The 16,653-nt window shown below is 39.8% G+C and overlaps 1 protein-coding gene across 1 annotated transcript in view; it reads left to right on the top strand.

Moving 5' to 3' along the window:
• The window catches only part of LOC125456012 (ADP/ATP translocase 4-like), a 39,941-nt gene extending 24,394 nt beyond the window's left edge, over positions 1-15,547 (top strand). Inside the window, exons 5-6 of the mRNA XM_048538631.2 lie at positions 8,979-9,104; positions 15,266-15,547. Coding sequence (XP_048394588.1) covers positions 8,979-9,104; positions 15,266-15,457 — 318 coding nt within the window. The 3' untranslated portion in view covers positions 15,458-15,547. The remainder of the gene's footprint in view (positions 1-8,978; positions 9,105-15,265) is intronic.
• The last annotated feature ends 1,106 nt before the right edge of the window (positions 15,548-16,653 follow it).

Here is a 16,653-nt window from a genome sequence, read left to right as displayed (position 1 = left end):
TCTGTCTGATATGGGACATCACCTGGAGGTTGGGTGTTGGGTAAAAGCTCTCACAGGCTCTAGTGATGCTGCACGCTTTCAGTGAGTGAAGGGTTGTCTGGTTTAGCTTCGAATATGAAGCCCAAACCTTGGATCTTGGAAAGTGCTAGCAGAGGCAAGAACTGCCTGGCCAATGTGCCCCATATTATTGTAACAACTCTGATTTGTATTTAGTGAGCTGAAATGCACTTGATTATGGAAGACACATTAATCCAGAGTCCAGTGTATATAAAGACCTCTAAGCCTGTTAAGAGCTCTAACATGCCTCACAATATACCTTCAATTCCAAAATGGAAATAAGGCATTTTGCACACTTGCTTGCATTGCTCAGACCTTTTGAGTATAGGAGTTGAGGTGTAATGTTGACATTGTACAGGTGTTTGGTGAGGCCACTTCTGGAATACTGTCTAGTTCTGGTTGCCCTGTTAGAAGAAGGATATTATTAAACTGGAGAGGGTTCAGAAAAGATTTAATCAAGATGTCACTGGGAATGGAAGGGTTCAGTTATTAGGAGAGGCTGAATAGGCTGGGACTTTCTTCACTGTAGAGTAATACGTTGAGGGGGTGACCTTTATAGAGGTTTATAAAATCATAAGGGGTATAGATAAGTTGAATGGCACATGTCTTTTCCCTAGGGTGAGGGTTTTCATATTTTTAAGATGAGAGGAGAAAGATTTATAAAAGACATAAGGGGTAATTTTTTTTAACACCATGGTTCATGTGTGGAATGAACTTTCAGAGGAAGTGGTGTTGGTGTAGTTACAACGTTTAAAAGACATTTGGATAAATACATGAATAGGATATGTTTGGTGGGATATGGACCAAATGCAGGCACCTGGGACTAATTTACTTTGGGATTATGGTTGGCATGGACTGGTTAGATGGAAGGGTGTGTTTCCATGTTGTATGGCTGTATGAAATGTATGTACCAACATATGAACAAGGAGCAGGGGTAGGCTACTCAGCCTTTCAACTCTGCTCTGCCATTTAATATCATGGATGATCTGATTGTTGCCTCACATCTACATTTCCCTTAATGGGAAATATCAGGTTCTAAAAGGCTATCCTTTCAATTCTCTACCTTTAAAAATGTTCAAAGACTCTGCTTCCACCACCTTGAAAGATTCATGACCTTCTGCGAAAACAAAAATAGCCTAACCTTTGTTTTAAAGAGTGACCCCAACTCGAGATTCTCCCAGAGGAGGAAACCTTCTCTCCACAGGGTCGTAGAGTCTACTCTGTCAAGATCGCTCGGGATTCAATTAAGTTGCTATTTCTCTAAATTCTAGTAGATTCAAGGCTAGACTGTTCAACCTTTTTTCATAAGATAATTCCTTTATTTCAGCCAGTAGCCTGTAAACCTTTCCACTGATTCCAATTCATTAACACCTTCCTTAAATAAGGTGACTAATTCTTTGCATAGTACTGCAATGCTGTGTTTAACTGAATTTATTGTTTCAACCCACTCACAATAAATGATAACATTCTGTTAGCTTTCCTAATGACTTGCTGTACATGCATACTAACCTTTTGAGATTCATTCACTAGGACATTGAGATTCCTCTGCACCTCAGACCTCTACAGACTCTCACCATGAGATAATCTGCTCCTTTGTTTTGGCAGAAAGACTTAAAAAAAAGTGTTTCTCATTTTCCATTCTTGTATTCCCATTTGCCACAACTTTGATTACTGAGTTAACCTAACTTTATCTTTTTATAGGAGAGAGATAATGGGAACTGCAGATGCTGGAGATTCCAAGATAATAAAATGTGAGGCTGGATGAACACAGCAGGCCAAGCAGCATCTCAGGAGCACAAAAGCTGACGTTTCGGGCCTTCATCTGATGAAGGGTCTAGGCCCGAAACGTCAGCTTTTGTGCTCCTGAGATGCTGCTTGGCCTGCTGTGTTCATCCAGCCTCACATTTTATTATCTTTTTTATCTTTTTATAGCTGCCTTATGTCTTCTTCACGTCCAAATTTTCTGCCAGTTCGTTATGTCATTAGCAGACCTAGCCACCATACCTTTGGTCATTTTATATAATTTGTAAATGGTTCATGTCCCAGCACTGATTCCTGTGGCACACCACTTGTTACCTGTTGCCAATCTGAAAAAATATGTATGTTTACTTTCTGCATCCTGTTTGCCAGCCAGTCTTTTGTCCATGTTGATATTTCACATCCTAAAGCATGTGCTTTTATTTTCTCCAATAATGCGCAATGTGGCATTTTATCTATGTCTTCTGGAAATTCCTTTCATAAAATATGTGAGAAGTGTGATTTTCCTGAGTTCGTCCCTTGCCTTCCATTTCCCTGTTATATTGCTGTTTCTGGGATTTTTGCTGTATAATGTGCAGTTAGATCGGTGCAAGACACCTTTCTGAAGAAGGGTCTCAACCTGAAATGTCAGACTTTCCTGCTGTGATGCTGCTTGGCCTGCTGTGTTCATCCAGCTCTACACCTTGTTATCTTAGTTCAGTTTGTCTACCTTTTTTCAATTTTCCATTAATTTTCAAGTCGAATTTTCTTTGAGATTAACACCCACTTTGTTAATTCTTTCTGAATTGACGTTCTTACCATTGTTTATATTTTAAATTTATTTGTCTAAGTGTAGGAATAAATAGGTACAGGGAAAAGTGCACAAAGCCGCCATTCACCGGCACCCACTCACTTAGTTACACAAAACAGAATTAAAAGATTTATCAGAGCCAAAAGATAAGCAAGAAAAAAAAATCCAGATCTTAGAGTCCCAAGTCCCATTTTCACAATGTTGCAGGTGCTTCTCCAATCGCGAGGCTGCCGTCTACTGCTGCTTCACCGGCCCACTCTCTATTTCAGGCTAGCTATGTGCACGCATTAATTTTTCCCTCCATATTAATTTTTGGTCGTTCTAAATTTTTTAAAATATTTTGTCCAATTTTCTGACTGACCAACCACCTGTCTTTGCATAACTTAATGTCTGCTGTTTAAGTTTATGGGAACAGCAGTAGGCCATTCAGCCCCTTGAGCCATTCAGTTGATCATGGCTGATCTGTGACCCGACTCCAACTGTTTGCCTTTGGCCCATATCCCTTAAATACTTTGCTTAAGAAAAATTCCTCTATTTCAGATTTAAAATTAACAACTGATCCGGCATCCACTGCCATTTGTGATAGACAGTCCCAAACTTTTACCACCTTTTTTGTGTGTAGAACTGCTTCCTAACAGCTGTCCTGAATGGTCTAGGTGGTCTAGCTGAACTCTTTCCCCACCGCCACCGCCATCCCAGTTCTGAAATTCCCAACTCGTGGAAGTATTTTGTTTTTATTGACGTTGCGTTTTTCCTGTTAATACCTTTTGAAGACTTTGATCAGATCACCCCTCAATTTTCTAAATCCTAGAGAAAACATTTCCTCTCAACTTAACCCCTGAAGCCCAGGTATCATTCTTGTAAAGCTAAATTGTACTCCTCCAAAGCCAATATAGTCTTCCTGAGGTGTGCTCCTAAATTTGCTCACAGTACTCCAGTGGGATCTAACCAGGATTTTGTATAACTGCAGCATAACTTGCATCCTTGTACTCCAGTCCTCTCAATATAAAGGCAAGCATTCAGTTATTTTCTTTGTTTTTTTCTGCACCTGTTTGTTATAGTTTACAGATCTATTCACCTGAACCCTCGAGTCTCTGAACATTCATTGCATTTAATTTCATATCATCTAGAAAGTGCTCTGATCTATCTTCTGTCAGTCCAAAGTGGATAACCTCGGATTTGCTTACTGAACACCTTTTGCCGCAATTTTGCCCATCCACTTAGTCTTTCAATATCCCTTTGCGATTTTGTGCTGTGATCTCCATGGTCTACAGTGCCAACTAAGTTTGTGTCCTCAGCATATTTGGATATCTGACTTTCTACAGATCCTTTGTGGGACCCCACCGATCACGTGCTGACATTAAAGTGCCTGAGTGCCTGTCTATTAATCCTAGTTTCTGTCACCTGCCACTCAAAGAATTTCTCAGCCATGTCAGTAATTTTCTGTGGACTTGTACCTTTAACAGTCTTTCTTTTATGTGGAACTTTATTACATGCCTTCTGCATGTCCCTGTCGATAACATCCATAGACATTCCCCAGGCCACCACTATAGTCACAGCTTCAAAAAATTCAGTAAGGCATAACCTACCTGTCATGAATCCCTTTGCTTCCAGGACACATTACTGTAGGAAGCTAATCTTTTCTGTATTGTTCCAATTTTAATACATGTTTTGCCAAAGCAAGCAATTTCCTGGACACCTTGCAAAATACATTGCTGATAGATTGGGAGAGGTGGTCAAGCACCTATGTTAAAGGTAAAATCCTCAATTTAATATGACTCTAGTTTTGCTACATTTGTATTTCTGCATTTATACAATCTAGTACTTCAGAGCAGCTACCAAGGAGTCTGTACACAACGCCCTAATACAGCTTTAGATTCTTTATTGTTTCCCAGTTCCATCCATATGATCTCTACTGTATGTTCTTCCATTCATTATACTCTCTGTTACCATTGAAGTGATTTTGTTTCTAATTAGTAAGGCTACTCCACTTCCTCTGCCATTTTTCCTGTCTGTCCTGTAAACCTGATCTGGTGTATTTAGTTCCCAATCCTGACCACCCTGCACCCATGTCTCAGTAATGGCTACTAGTTCAAAATATCAGATTTGAATTTTTGCCTTCAGCTTGTTTGATTTATAACTTAAGCTCTGTGCAATTGTATATAGAACTCTTGTCAGGCCCATACATTCTTCATCAACATTGATGTTTTATTCATGATTGTTATTTCTCTCTTCTGGTTTAATCAATAATCTTCTCATAGCTTTGTCATCATCATCTGTTGTGCCTGAAGTAGGATTCCTGTCTATTTGTTTTTTTTTCATTCGCTTATGGAACATGGGCATCACTGGCTGGCCAGTACTTGTTGTCCATCCCTAGTTATCCTGTTTCTTTACATTGTGTAATGCTGCTTGATTTTGAAACTCCTCTGTTGACTTTCCCCTCCCCCTGTTTACTGGTTTAAAGTACTTCTGACCACTTTCTGCTAGGACACAGGTCCCAGACCAGTTCAGATGGAGCCTGTCCCATACTGATGCTACTGCTGCACAAAATGGAGCCCCTCTTTCTCTCACTCCTTTAGCCATGTATTTATTTCCCTAATTTTTTCATCTTTATGCTAATTTACACGTGACTCAGGTAGTATTACAGAGATTATAACCTTGAAGTCCTGTTTTTTAATTTTATTCCTAATTTTTGATATTCCCAAAACGGACTTTTTGTCTAGTCTTGCTGATGATGTTGGTACCAACATGGACACTACCACCTGTAACTTTGTTCTACCTCCCACGGTCCTGAAGGAGATAGCTGAGAAGATTGTGGAATCATTGGTGGCAAGCTTTCAGGAATCACTGGAGTCAGGGAGGGTCCTAGAGGAGTAGAGATAGCTGATGTAACACACCAATTAACGATGGAGGCAGAAGACAGGAATTTATAGGTCGGCTAGTCTGACCTTAGTCTTTGGTAGGATTTTAGAGTCCATTATTAAGGATGAGATTGTGGAGTACTTGTAAGTGCAAGGTAAAATAGAGCTGAGTTAGCATAGCTTCATCAAGGGAAAAATATTCTAAATTTCTTTTGAGGAGATTACAAACAAGATAGTTAGAGGAGAGCTAGTGGACATGATTGATTTGGATTTCCAGAAGGCCTTTGACAAGGTGCCTCACAAGATGCTGCTGAATAACATAAGAGCCCATGATGTTAGGGTCAAGATACTAGCCTGCGTGGTGGATTGGATTACTGGCAGAAGCAGACAGTGAGGATAAAGGGTGAGCAGAGATAATGGGAACTGCAGATGCTGGAGAATCCAAGATAACAAAGTGTGAAGCTGGATGAACACAGCAGGCCAAGCAGCATCTCAGGAGCACAAAAGCTGACATTTTGAGCCTAGAGGATAAAGGGGTTAATTTCAAGATGGCAGCCGATGACTCACTAGTAGAGTTCCACAATGTTGGTGGTTGGGACAACTGTTGATATCATATATTAACAATTTGGACAAGGAACTGAAAGTATTGATGCTAAGTTTGTAGAAGACACAAAGATAATTGGAGAGATGGGTAGTGATGAGGTGGTGAGGCATTTGCAGAAGACTTGAGCCAGGTAGGGGAATGGGCGGAGAAGTGGCAGTTGGAATACAATGGTGGGAAAATGTGAGCTTATGCAATTTGGTAGAAAGAATAGAGTCTTAGGTTATTTTCTAAATAGGAAAGGAGCATTTGAGGACTCTAGTTGTATACTTGACGTTGACAAGGGTGGGGGTGTTGGTGTGGGGGAATGTCAAATAAAACTTACTCTGTCAGGTCCTGTTAGAATTTTGAATTTCTGAGAGATCTTTGCTCGTTCTTCTGAACTCTCATGAATATAGTTCTAAAAACACAGTCTCTGTTAATATGTCACTTCTACCATCCCAGTAATAGTCTAGTAAACTGTTATTGCATTCACTTCATAGTCAGAATGTCCTTTCTCAAATAAGGAGATCAAACTACACAAAATATTCCAGATATGGTCTCACCAAGGTGTTGTACAATTTCAACAAGACAGTCCTGCTCCTGTAACAAAGGGAGATGTCTTAAACATTAATTCTCAACCAGCGTGGTTTCAGCCTACATGTTTAATTTAAATTTTGCCTTTTTCTTTCTCGACTATGTCTTGTTTCAAGATTTTACCATTATCTTGCCTCAGCTTTGTTTTTTGATCATGTGGCTTTGGTCTACCTGTCCTGCTAGCAGCTTCTGAATCATCTGACCTCTCTGCATAGCATTCTGACTGTCCGTTCTAAATATCCTGCCTCCCTATCTGGAGCATCCTGTATTGAGTCCTCCTTTGGATCCTGTCCACATCTGTCTGGTAAAGCGCTGTGTAGTCTGATGCCAAGATTGTGATACAAATAACCTGACTATGCCAGATGTTAGTACAACTTGTTGAGTAGTGACTTGGGAAGTCAGGTTAAATGTTTGTCTGTCTGTTTTGATGCATACTCAAGAACCATTCTTAGCACAGAAATGTAAAGCAAATTCTGGTTGCTAGTGAAGTAACTGCACAGAGGCCAGTAACCTGTCACCAAGTCACCATTTATTTAGTTGTGCATTGTACACTGACAGTGGCCAGCCAGCTTAAAGTCAGTCACCTGAACTGAAGAGATACTAAATCTCTTGTTTATACTCTCATTCAAAATTCACATAAATTACATGTCACAGACACAACACATCAGGCACAATACATCAAAAACAAATCACATTAACAGGGAGCATCCTACAAAAAAAATCTCAGTTCAAACAGTAGATTCAAGCCCACATAAGAAGACTGTCTCAAACACAACACATGGCAAGGTCACTGTACATCAGGCAACTCAAAGAGCAGAAACGTTGACATGAATGATCATACAGAAACTCGATTTGGTTCAAATGGTAATACAAAACTCTACAGACAAACACAGTCTCCAGAGCTATTAGTCAGTCTTCTGCATACACCAGGGATACACAGACATGATATGTGCACAAAAGCATACCCAGACATGAAGACACAGTCCGACACATGCCAATGCCCAGTACACCCATGAAGGCACCACACACCTCGAGGCCCAATACATCCATGAAGGCCTGATCCCCACACAAACTTTCAGTCAAGGACCCATCACTAAAGCAGTGGCACAAAGGCCAGATCTTGTTACCAAATCGTTCATTCACTTTACCAATACAGCAGTACCACTGGCTGTAGCCAGCCAGCTTGAAGTCAGTCCTCTGAACTGATTCCAAATCTCCAGTCTATATTGGTCAGCCAGGGCTTTCCTGATTAGCTCAGGTCAACAATCCCAGTCAAGGATCTTTGTAGTCAACAAGACCCACCTAAATCTAATCACAGCATTTACAAATACCAGGCTTTATACAAAACATTACACCAGATATACAGTATTATTCTTTGCTGTTGTCCAAATATTTTCAGGTATTGTCTAAACTTCACCCAAGACTGCATCTGCCTTGCTGATAGTGCAACTCCTGCATTCCTAGCCTGCCTTCGTACATCTTTGGTCCCTATTTGGTTTTATAATATGTTTGAAATTTAACCCATATCTAAATAAACTGATCACATTTCTGCAATAGTAGTCTTTCACGACTTTTAAGTGCATTTACCAAACTGAAACATTCATCTTTTTTGAGTTTCAAAGACACATTCTAATTTCAAGCTATATATGACTCTTTATTTGGAATTGCTGGTGAAGCCCACTTTAAATTCAAAACAGCAATGTTGTTAAATTAAAATTTGAAATGTAGAAATCTGATTAAATGCAAATATGAATGTCAGTGCTCTCTTCCCAATACATTGGAAGGAACAAAGGACTGTTAGTACAGCAGTAGACGTTTTGATAATGATATTTTGCCACGCATGGCAGCACTTTATCAGTATCCAGTATTTGAATGTTGTGCTTGTTATCCTTAATTCTAAGTGTGTTTCACTGGTTATTAAGGAGCTGTGTGCACCTTATTAATTTTATTAGGCAGCTAAATCCAGTGATCAAATTTGAACCTATTTTGAGAAGTTGAAAAAAAGACAGACTTGTACATGTCTTTCAGTTTACAGCCATACAGAGGTGAGTACAGCCAAAGGTTTGCTTGACTGGTATTTATTGCTACAAAGCTGCTGAACAAAGTGGGTATTCCGAGTGGTTTTAGAGGAAAATTGTATCAAGATGTCACTATTTTAACATTTATTCTTATTTTACATCATTTCTATATTGGTGGCAGTCCAAGGGGAGTGGTTCGCCCCCTTTTCTTAGAGCCCGTGCAATTTTCATTCTGATTTCACAGAACAGCATTTTGCTCTGTGGAAAAAAAAATACTTACAATATTGCTTGCTAAAGTGTTTTGCTGCCTTCCACAGGGTGTGCTACCGGACCAAAAGAATACTCCAGTCTACGTGTCATTTCTCATTGCTCAAGGTGTGACCTCGTTTTCTGGGATACTGTCTTACCCTTTTGATACTGTAAGACGACGAATGATGATGCAGGTTTGTAGAGTAATTTGAAGTTTATTCTAGTACAAACTTTGAGTGGATGTTTCCTTCAAAATGCTAGGACTGTATCTTCTTTTAATTTGAATTAATGAATAAGTAGATGGTAACATTCAGTTTCCATCTCCAGCTGGAATGTGGTGAAGATATAGTTTTCCTAGAAATACTCTCATGTTTTTGGACAGACTTGGTTCACACAACTGTATTCTAATATAATTTGGAGTCAGGCTTTTGTTGCTTTTCTGCTATCACAGACAAACTAATCAGACAAATTTAACTACTGTTCTTGGCATCCACAACCAGAAACTAAAATGTAGTAATATAGTTAACAAAGAGATTAATCCAGAATTTTTGCATTTGTTGACTGTGAATGTTTTGGACATAAATGCTCAAACAGTAAGCAGTAAGATTCCACAGCAAGGATTCACTTCTTTCAGTGTATTGCATTATTAGATTAAATTAGATTCCCTACAGTGTGGAAACAGGCCCTTCGGCCCAACAAGTCCACATCGCCCCTTGATAGGTCCTCCCCAGACCCATCCCCCTATAACCCACACACCCCTGAACACTGTGTGCAATTTAGCATGGCCGATCCACCTAGCCTGCACATCTTTGGATTGTGGGAGGAAACTGGAGCACCTGGAGGAAACCCACGCAGACATGAGAATGTGCAAACTCCACACAGTCGCCTGAGGCTGGAATCGAACCCGGGTCCCTGGTGCTGTAAGGCTGCAGTGCTGACCACTGACCCACTGTGCCACCCCTATTATACATGTAGATTTTCATTTTAGACAATAGTAGTACTTGTAAGACATAACTGAGAGATGATAATGAAAATATTGAGGTACACTTGTATTACAGGCAATATGGACTAAGTGCTGATAAAGATCCTGCTTTAGCCAGTACTGTATTCACTGGCAAAAAGTTAGCCATATGGAAGGACATACTGGATAGAGAAGGCAGCAACAGGAAAAATATATTCTTGTCCAGAATTATTGGGAGACCTCCTTCATCTTACATAATTGTTCAGCAGACAGCCGTGAAAATGGAAGTAGAATTGTCTCAAATTAAGGATTTTCCTGTTGGGCTTGGTGATAGTTTGGTAATACTGTTCCTGTCTGGTTTCATTAAATCACTGGATAAAGCAACAATTGACTGCCCCTAAGAAAAAATTCAGGCAATAAAAGGCCATCTGACACTTTTTAAGAAAAAACCACAGCCAGGATTTTCACAAGTTGGCCTGTCTCAAGAGCCATGCTATTCCCATTTCTATCAGTTTTCACCAACATATGATAAGGCTAAGGTAGCCAGCTTGCATGCAGCATTCCTACCTATACCAACTCGGTTGACAGAATAGGTAGTTCAAGCGCTGCCTTCAACCCATCATGATGTCCTTTCAATCAGGGATGAAAAATTTCTGCTACTTTTTCAAATTAGAAAATAAAAATCTGGCATTTTACTTTCTACGACCCTCACCAGGTCTACATGAGCCATGACTTAGCCTCTCTTTGAATCCAGAAATGAAATGAAAAGGCCCCAATAGCTGCTGCATAACCTGCTGTATAACTTGTAGAGCCTTTCCTTATGGATTGTCTATTTGATGGGTCCTCAGCAGTGGCACCTGATGTCTGGACTGATGTAAGAACTGTGTAGGTGCCAATCAGACCAGAGGTGCCAGGGATCCATGAATGGGGCAACATTAACACGGGCGATTGAGTTGGGATGCAGGTAGTCCAAGCTGTGTAGAAATTGAGCAAGTGAGGCAAGATGCCTAAGAAAGAATGTATTGGAGCTGGGCAAGGGAAAGAGGCACCACAGAAGGGGTGTCCAAGGAAGGAAGCCCGTGGTCAAGGAAAGGGTGAAACGATATCTGGAGAAGGAGGTCATCCTGTCTGGGGAAGGATGGGAAGATAAACATGGTATCCACGTGCTTGTAGTGTAGAATATGACGAGACAGTGTGCATCACTTAAGAGTTCAATCCAAAGGTGAAGTGGTCAGTGATGTTGAGAGATTCATCCTTAGAATCTCATTGAAGATGCTGGAAAGTAGACAGTGTAGGCACAATAAGAGGGCAGAGCTATATATGGTAGGTGGTAGTAATTGTATGGCAAACAGTATTAGGTGGTTTTATTGTGGGGGAAGTGTGGAAAATTAGAGTGCACCTGTCTCTAGAGTAGGAGGGTTCTGGAGGGATTCATTTAGGGACCCATAGGGAGAGCAGGAATGTCCATGTACATTACATCAAATCTTTGTTATCTATAGGTCATAAGGCACAGGCCTCCTGCATGTACACAAAAATGTGAATAGCACTATAATTGGAATCCCCAAACAACCTCAAAGGAATAGTGATCTGTCAGGCCTTATAAATTAGGAAAATAAAAATTGGGTCTGCAGCTGACCTTGCAAGTATGAGTTGGTGAGTAGCGAATCCATGTATAACAAGGAATCATTGCACAGTGGGGTCAGTGATAACGAGGGAAGAATCAAGGGTAATGGGGAGAAGCATGACAAGATGTTAAGACTATAAGAAATAGCAATAGAAGTGGGCTATTTGACCCCTTGAGCCTGCTCTACCATTCAGTGGGATCGTGGCTGATCCAACACTCCTCGCATCCACTTAACTACATTTTAGCTGTAACCATCAATTCCCCTAACGATCAGGTGTCTCTGTCTGCCTTAAATATACACAAGTACTCTGCTCTCTCTGCTGTCTGTGTCAATGAATTCCACAGTTTTAAATATATCAATAAAGGAGCCAATAACCAGAAGCCAGGAAAATTGATATCTCAGGGGTAATTAATTACTTGCAAATAAATGTGGAATCTCCTAGCTTAAGGTTGCATAAATTCAGTATCTACTATATGAGGAAAAGCTAATGAATGCTTTTGGCTAAGTGTCAGTTTTGTTGATCTTCTTAAGGGATTTTTCTTCATGAGGCCTCAAGGGTTTTCTCACTGCATCTTATTAAATTCAACTTAACTACCATAAATACGTTATGGTGTGTCTCCTATCCAATTCTAGCCCGTTTTACCAATGATACCTGGAACAATTTGCATCTGTTGGGATATCCCAGAAATGGACCAGCATCTCTGGCATCAGTGCTCTAAAAAGCCGTTGTCTACTAGGACAAACACTTAGTCCAGAGCTGCCGTGCACGGTTCGAGATTCACCCCACATATGGTAGTTGAGGGAAATTGCCATCTCACTTTGTGGGTAGCGACCTGGAGGTCCTTGTGTACAGGATAGTGCACAGATGTCAATTTACACAGAAGAGACTACAACATCTGGCAATGAAGGAAAAAATCAGTCTCTTTCACTATTACATCAGCATAAATGCCATTGTTTCTCTGATAACACTCACTCTTTCTATCCCACCAAGACTCATGTTCTTATCACTCTCACTACTGCATGCAACATCTTCCATCACTCACTGTCACTCACTAATCCTTGATACCATGAACCCTGAATGTGTTCTGCGTTGCCTGTTCACTTACTTGGGACGTCTGGCCATCTGTACCAAAAGTAACAGTTATGTCATCGACTTTCATTAAATCCCAACCCCCTCTCATTCCAGGAGGAAAATGGCCCACAGTAGGGTGCAGAGAGTCAGAATCTGTGGTGGAAAGCTGAACATTCAACTCGTCATCCCCATCCTGACACCAGCAGCCCTGAGTTGCCAGATGACAGTGTCCAAGCCCCAGGATTGAATTAGATGATTTCTTTGACTTACTATGCTGGGACCCTGACTGAAGGCTATTTCCCTTGACTTTGGTACAGACTGTTGAAAACCATGATAAATTTCCTGTATATGCTAAATAGCAAGACAATACAGCAGTATTATGAGCCTTGTATCTCTGGCTGAGGGGCAAGTTGCCAAAAGCCTGGGCAAGGCAAGGATGCTGTGAACATCCAGATAGGCTTAAAGAATGGTTAAGCACTAAGAGGAAGCAAATAGCCCAGATATGCATCCTGCAGAGAGATGTGGCTCTAACTTGGATATTGAGAATTCTAGGTGTCTAGTTTGCTTGCCGTGAATGGTAGGATAGAAAGCTTCATATTAATGAGGTGAGATGTTCAGTTAATAAGGTCGTTAACATGAATTCATAGGTTAGGCATTCTGCCCTTCTAACTAAAAAAGTGGTGCATATTGGAAAGAGCCTGGAGAAGTTAGTAATTCTTTTATTGTATGTTCAGTTGCTGTTCCCTTGTCTATCAAAGCATTTTCTACTTGTAAGATATAATGTAGTGTGGAGATGGAGGAACATAGCAGGCCAGGCAGCATCAGAGGAGCAGGAAAGCTGACGTTTCGGGTCAGAACCCTTCTTCAGAGATGGGGAAGGGAGATCTTGGAATCCTGTAAAAGTATCCATTGAAATCAGAGAATTCAAATCCTTTGAAGACAAGTAGAGAATCCTGTGTGATAAAGACCATAAGATATAGGAGCAGAATTAGCCCATTTCAGCCTATTGTGTCTGCCCATTCTCCTGTCTTCTCCCCATTAGCCTTGATCCCTTAACTAATCTAGAAGGAAAATATCTTGCCATTAAAACTGAATGGACAATAATCTCCCTTTGTAGGCAACTTGCCACAACCTAGTTTGAACCTTGTGACAACACCTGGAACTTCGTTAAGAGTGGCATTGAGTTGTTCCAGATGTCAAGATAAACCTCCCTGACTTCTCACTCAATTCTGTTACATTTCTTACCTTTGCTCCGATCACTTAGGCCCCTATAACATTCAGTCCTCGGTCAGTTGTTAGATTTGAATTATGAGATTGACACCTGAGATGCAGTGAAAAGGGTTGTAACCAGTGTCCCTCTAAAGTTCTTTTTACCAGCAACACGAGCTGTGTGTAGCAGCAATGTCCGATCACTGCGCAGAATTTTGGAGTGGCAGCATGCACGCACAGCTACACCTTTTACAGAAAACATTAGTAGCAGCTATCTAGTTAAAATATTGCAGCTTTTTGCAAATGCCATGGAAACACATTAGCTGTGACCTCACCACTCTGTGGAGTAAGTGCTTATTGTTCTGGCTTTTTGGGTACATTAACATGTGCATCAGTTATCTAGTAAAAATATGTTTTTGTTAACTTATTCCCATTGTCTTGTGCCAATTTAAGACTCTAGTGTATTGATGCTTTCTTTGTGTGTTGTGGCTTTAATTTCAACAGAGAGTTGATAATTATTCTAATTCTGCTTCTGTGTGAGTCCAAATACTTGCTTATGTTAACGAGTACAGAAAATGTTCTAACTAAATGTCTGCACAGCTGCAAAAAATCAAAAAGTAGTCCCAAGAAACTGAAGAAAAGCCTTTTGAAAACACACATTTTGTGTCTAGATACGATTACTGTTTGATTTTTTTTCCAACTATTAAATGTAGATACTTAGTTGGCCTCTAAATTCAGCCAATGACTTGGAAATTACAGCATATTAATTGATAAAAGCACTTTTCTTGCTCCCATTCATAATTTAAGATATTCAGAATGCCTTCTAAATCACATAAATGCATAATCTATCTCTTTTTGTAAAATTTAGCATAAATGTAACCTTTCAAAGCTTTTGAATTCTGTTCTATTTGAGTTTTTATTTTGAAGTAGAGAATCTTATGTGATTAAGATTTGTCTCTCAATCCAATTCTCCTGACCTCTGTCCTTGATCCCCTAACTAATCAAGAAGGAAAATATCTTTGAACTGAATGAGCAATACTGATCCAGCCTGGAAATGTAGATAATTTACATTCATTTCATAGCTGTGAGGAAAATTATCAATTCTAAGTGAAGAGCTATTGGAAGAGACTTCAGTTGAAATATTGAAAGATTGGATAAATTTAGGCATGTTATTATGAAGTATGTATATTCTTAAATTTAGGTTAATCCTTATTTGCAGTTTAGAAATTACACTTATTGAGCAGAAAAATTCATCTCATGGGAATTTAAGAAGTTAGATTACACAAAGGATGATTCACCCTTGAATGTTAAGCAGCAAATGTTGAAAGTCTCAGTATGAATTTTTTGACATTGTAAGCAACACCATCTACTAGAAGTATTTGTACAAGATTTCAGTGAAATGTGTCCTCTAGATAACTATGTATAAGTAGATTGTGATACTGGAGAAGATGCTTTGAATTCCAATTCTTTTTTTGTTGTAAACCACAGAGCGGTGAAGCGATGAGACAGTACACTGGAACAATCGACTGTTTTGTGAAGATCTTTAAGAATGAAGGAATTGGTGCTTTCTTCAGAGGAGCGTTTTCAAATATCTTACGTGGCACTGGTGGTGCTTTGGTGCTTGTGTTCTATGATGAAATTAAGAAATTGCTAATATTGCTGGAAGAGAAAATAATTTAAAAAGTTAATTTCTTCAGAATTCAAGTATGCGAATTCGGTGTTATACATTTGCTTGAATGGATTTTCCCTCAGGCAGTGTACTTTTATAATTAGAAAAAACATTTAAAATCTTTACTTGCTCTTTGATTTTAATTATTGGGGTATTTCAGTGCTTGACCCTTAAATGTGACCATTCAGTTAAAGTTCCTAGTGTTGGATGTTATGAGTTAATGAGATATATATACGTGCTGCTCTAGATGTTGCTATTACAAAATCCTGACTGGTCATGAAAATTCATAGGTGAGGCATTCTGCCCTTCTAATTTAAAAAAAAAAGTGGTGTATATTGGAAACAATCTGGAAACATGACTGATTCTTTTCTTGTATGTCCCAATTGATGTTTCCTTGCCTATCAAAACATTCTCTGCTTGTATGCAGTTCTTGGCTTCATTGACTGCTATATTTAGGAGATTCTTCAGGTTCCAGTAGAACATGCCTAAATATCTAGACCACCAGATAAGTGGCCAGGAGTTTCTAAAGGTTAGATAGTTATCTCTGAAGCATAAATGTGAGTTCCATGTTGAGCCCCTGCAGAATCTCTAACACAGCTTATTGTACAGGAAATTAAAGATTTCTGCTGGGCAATTCCTCTTCATCCTGAATCTTCCAAAAATATCCATTCAAATCAGAATTCGGAGGGTTCTGCTGCATGTAAGGTAACAGTTACCCCATAAAAATTAGACAATTAGAAACTCTTTCAACTATTAAACTGATGCCCCAACATAACACACCAACCCAAACTACATCTCCCCCACACCTCTTACTACCTCCTAATCTGATTCCACACTCTCCTTCTCCCTTAGATGCAACACCCCTCTCCACCCTACAGAGACCCAATATCCCCCCTCCACTCAGGGACCTGACAACCCTTCTCACCCTGGGATATAACACACCATCTCTGCCCAACACCTGTCACCATCCCTCCCTCCCCACTGGACTCCCACCACTGCCCCTGACTTATCCTAAATATACTTGTATACCTAACATATTTACATACCTTAGATATTTATCCTTTCACAGGTGCGGTTAAAGTTGCAGCAAAGAATACAGAAGTTACTTCTAATCGAAAAGGGGTCTTGTTTTGCCTTCACTATGAGGACACAGTTGGATTTTAAGAATAGTTTATCTTTCTGCAAGAATAGTGTGCAGAATGTCCTG

This window comes from Stegostoma tigrinum, chromosome 1 (assembly GCF_030684315.1).
Source record: "Stegostoma tigrinum isolate sSteTig4 chromosome 1, sSteTig4.hap1, whole genome shotgun sequence".
In the NCBI taxonomy this organism is placed as follows: domain Eukaryota; kingdom Metazoa; phylum Chordata; class Chondrichthyes; order Orectolobiformes; family Stegostomatidae; genus Stegostoma; species Stegostoma tigrinum.
Note: the sequence above shows the minus strand (reverse complement) of the source record. Positions and strands in the feature narration are given on the sequence as shown.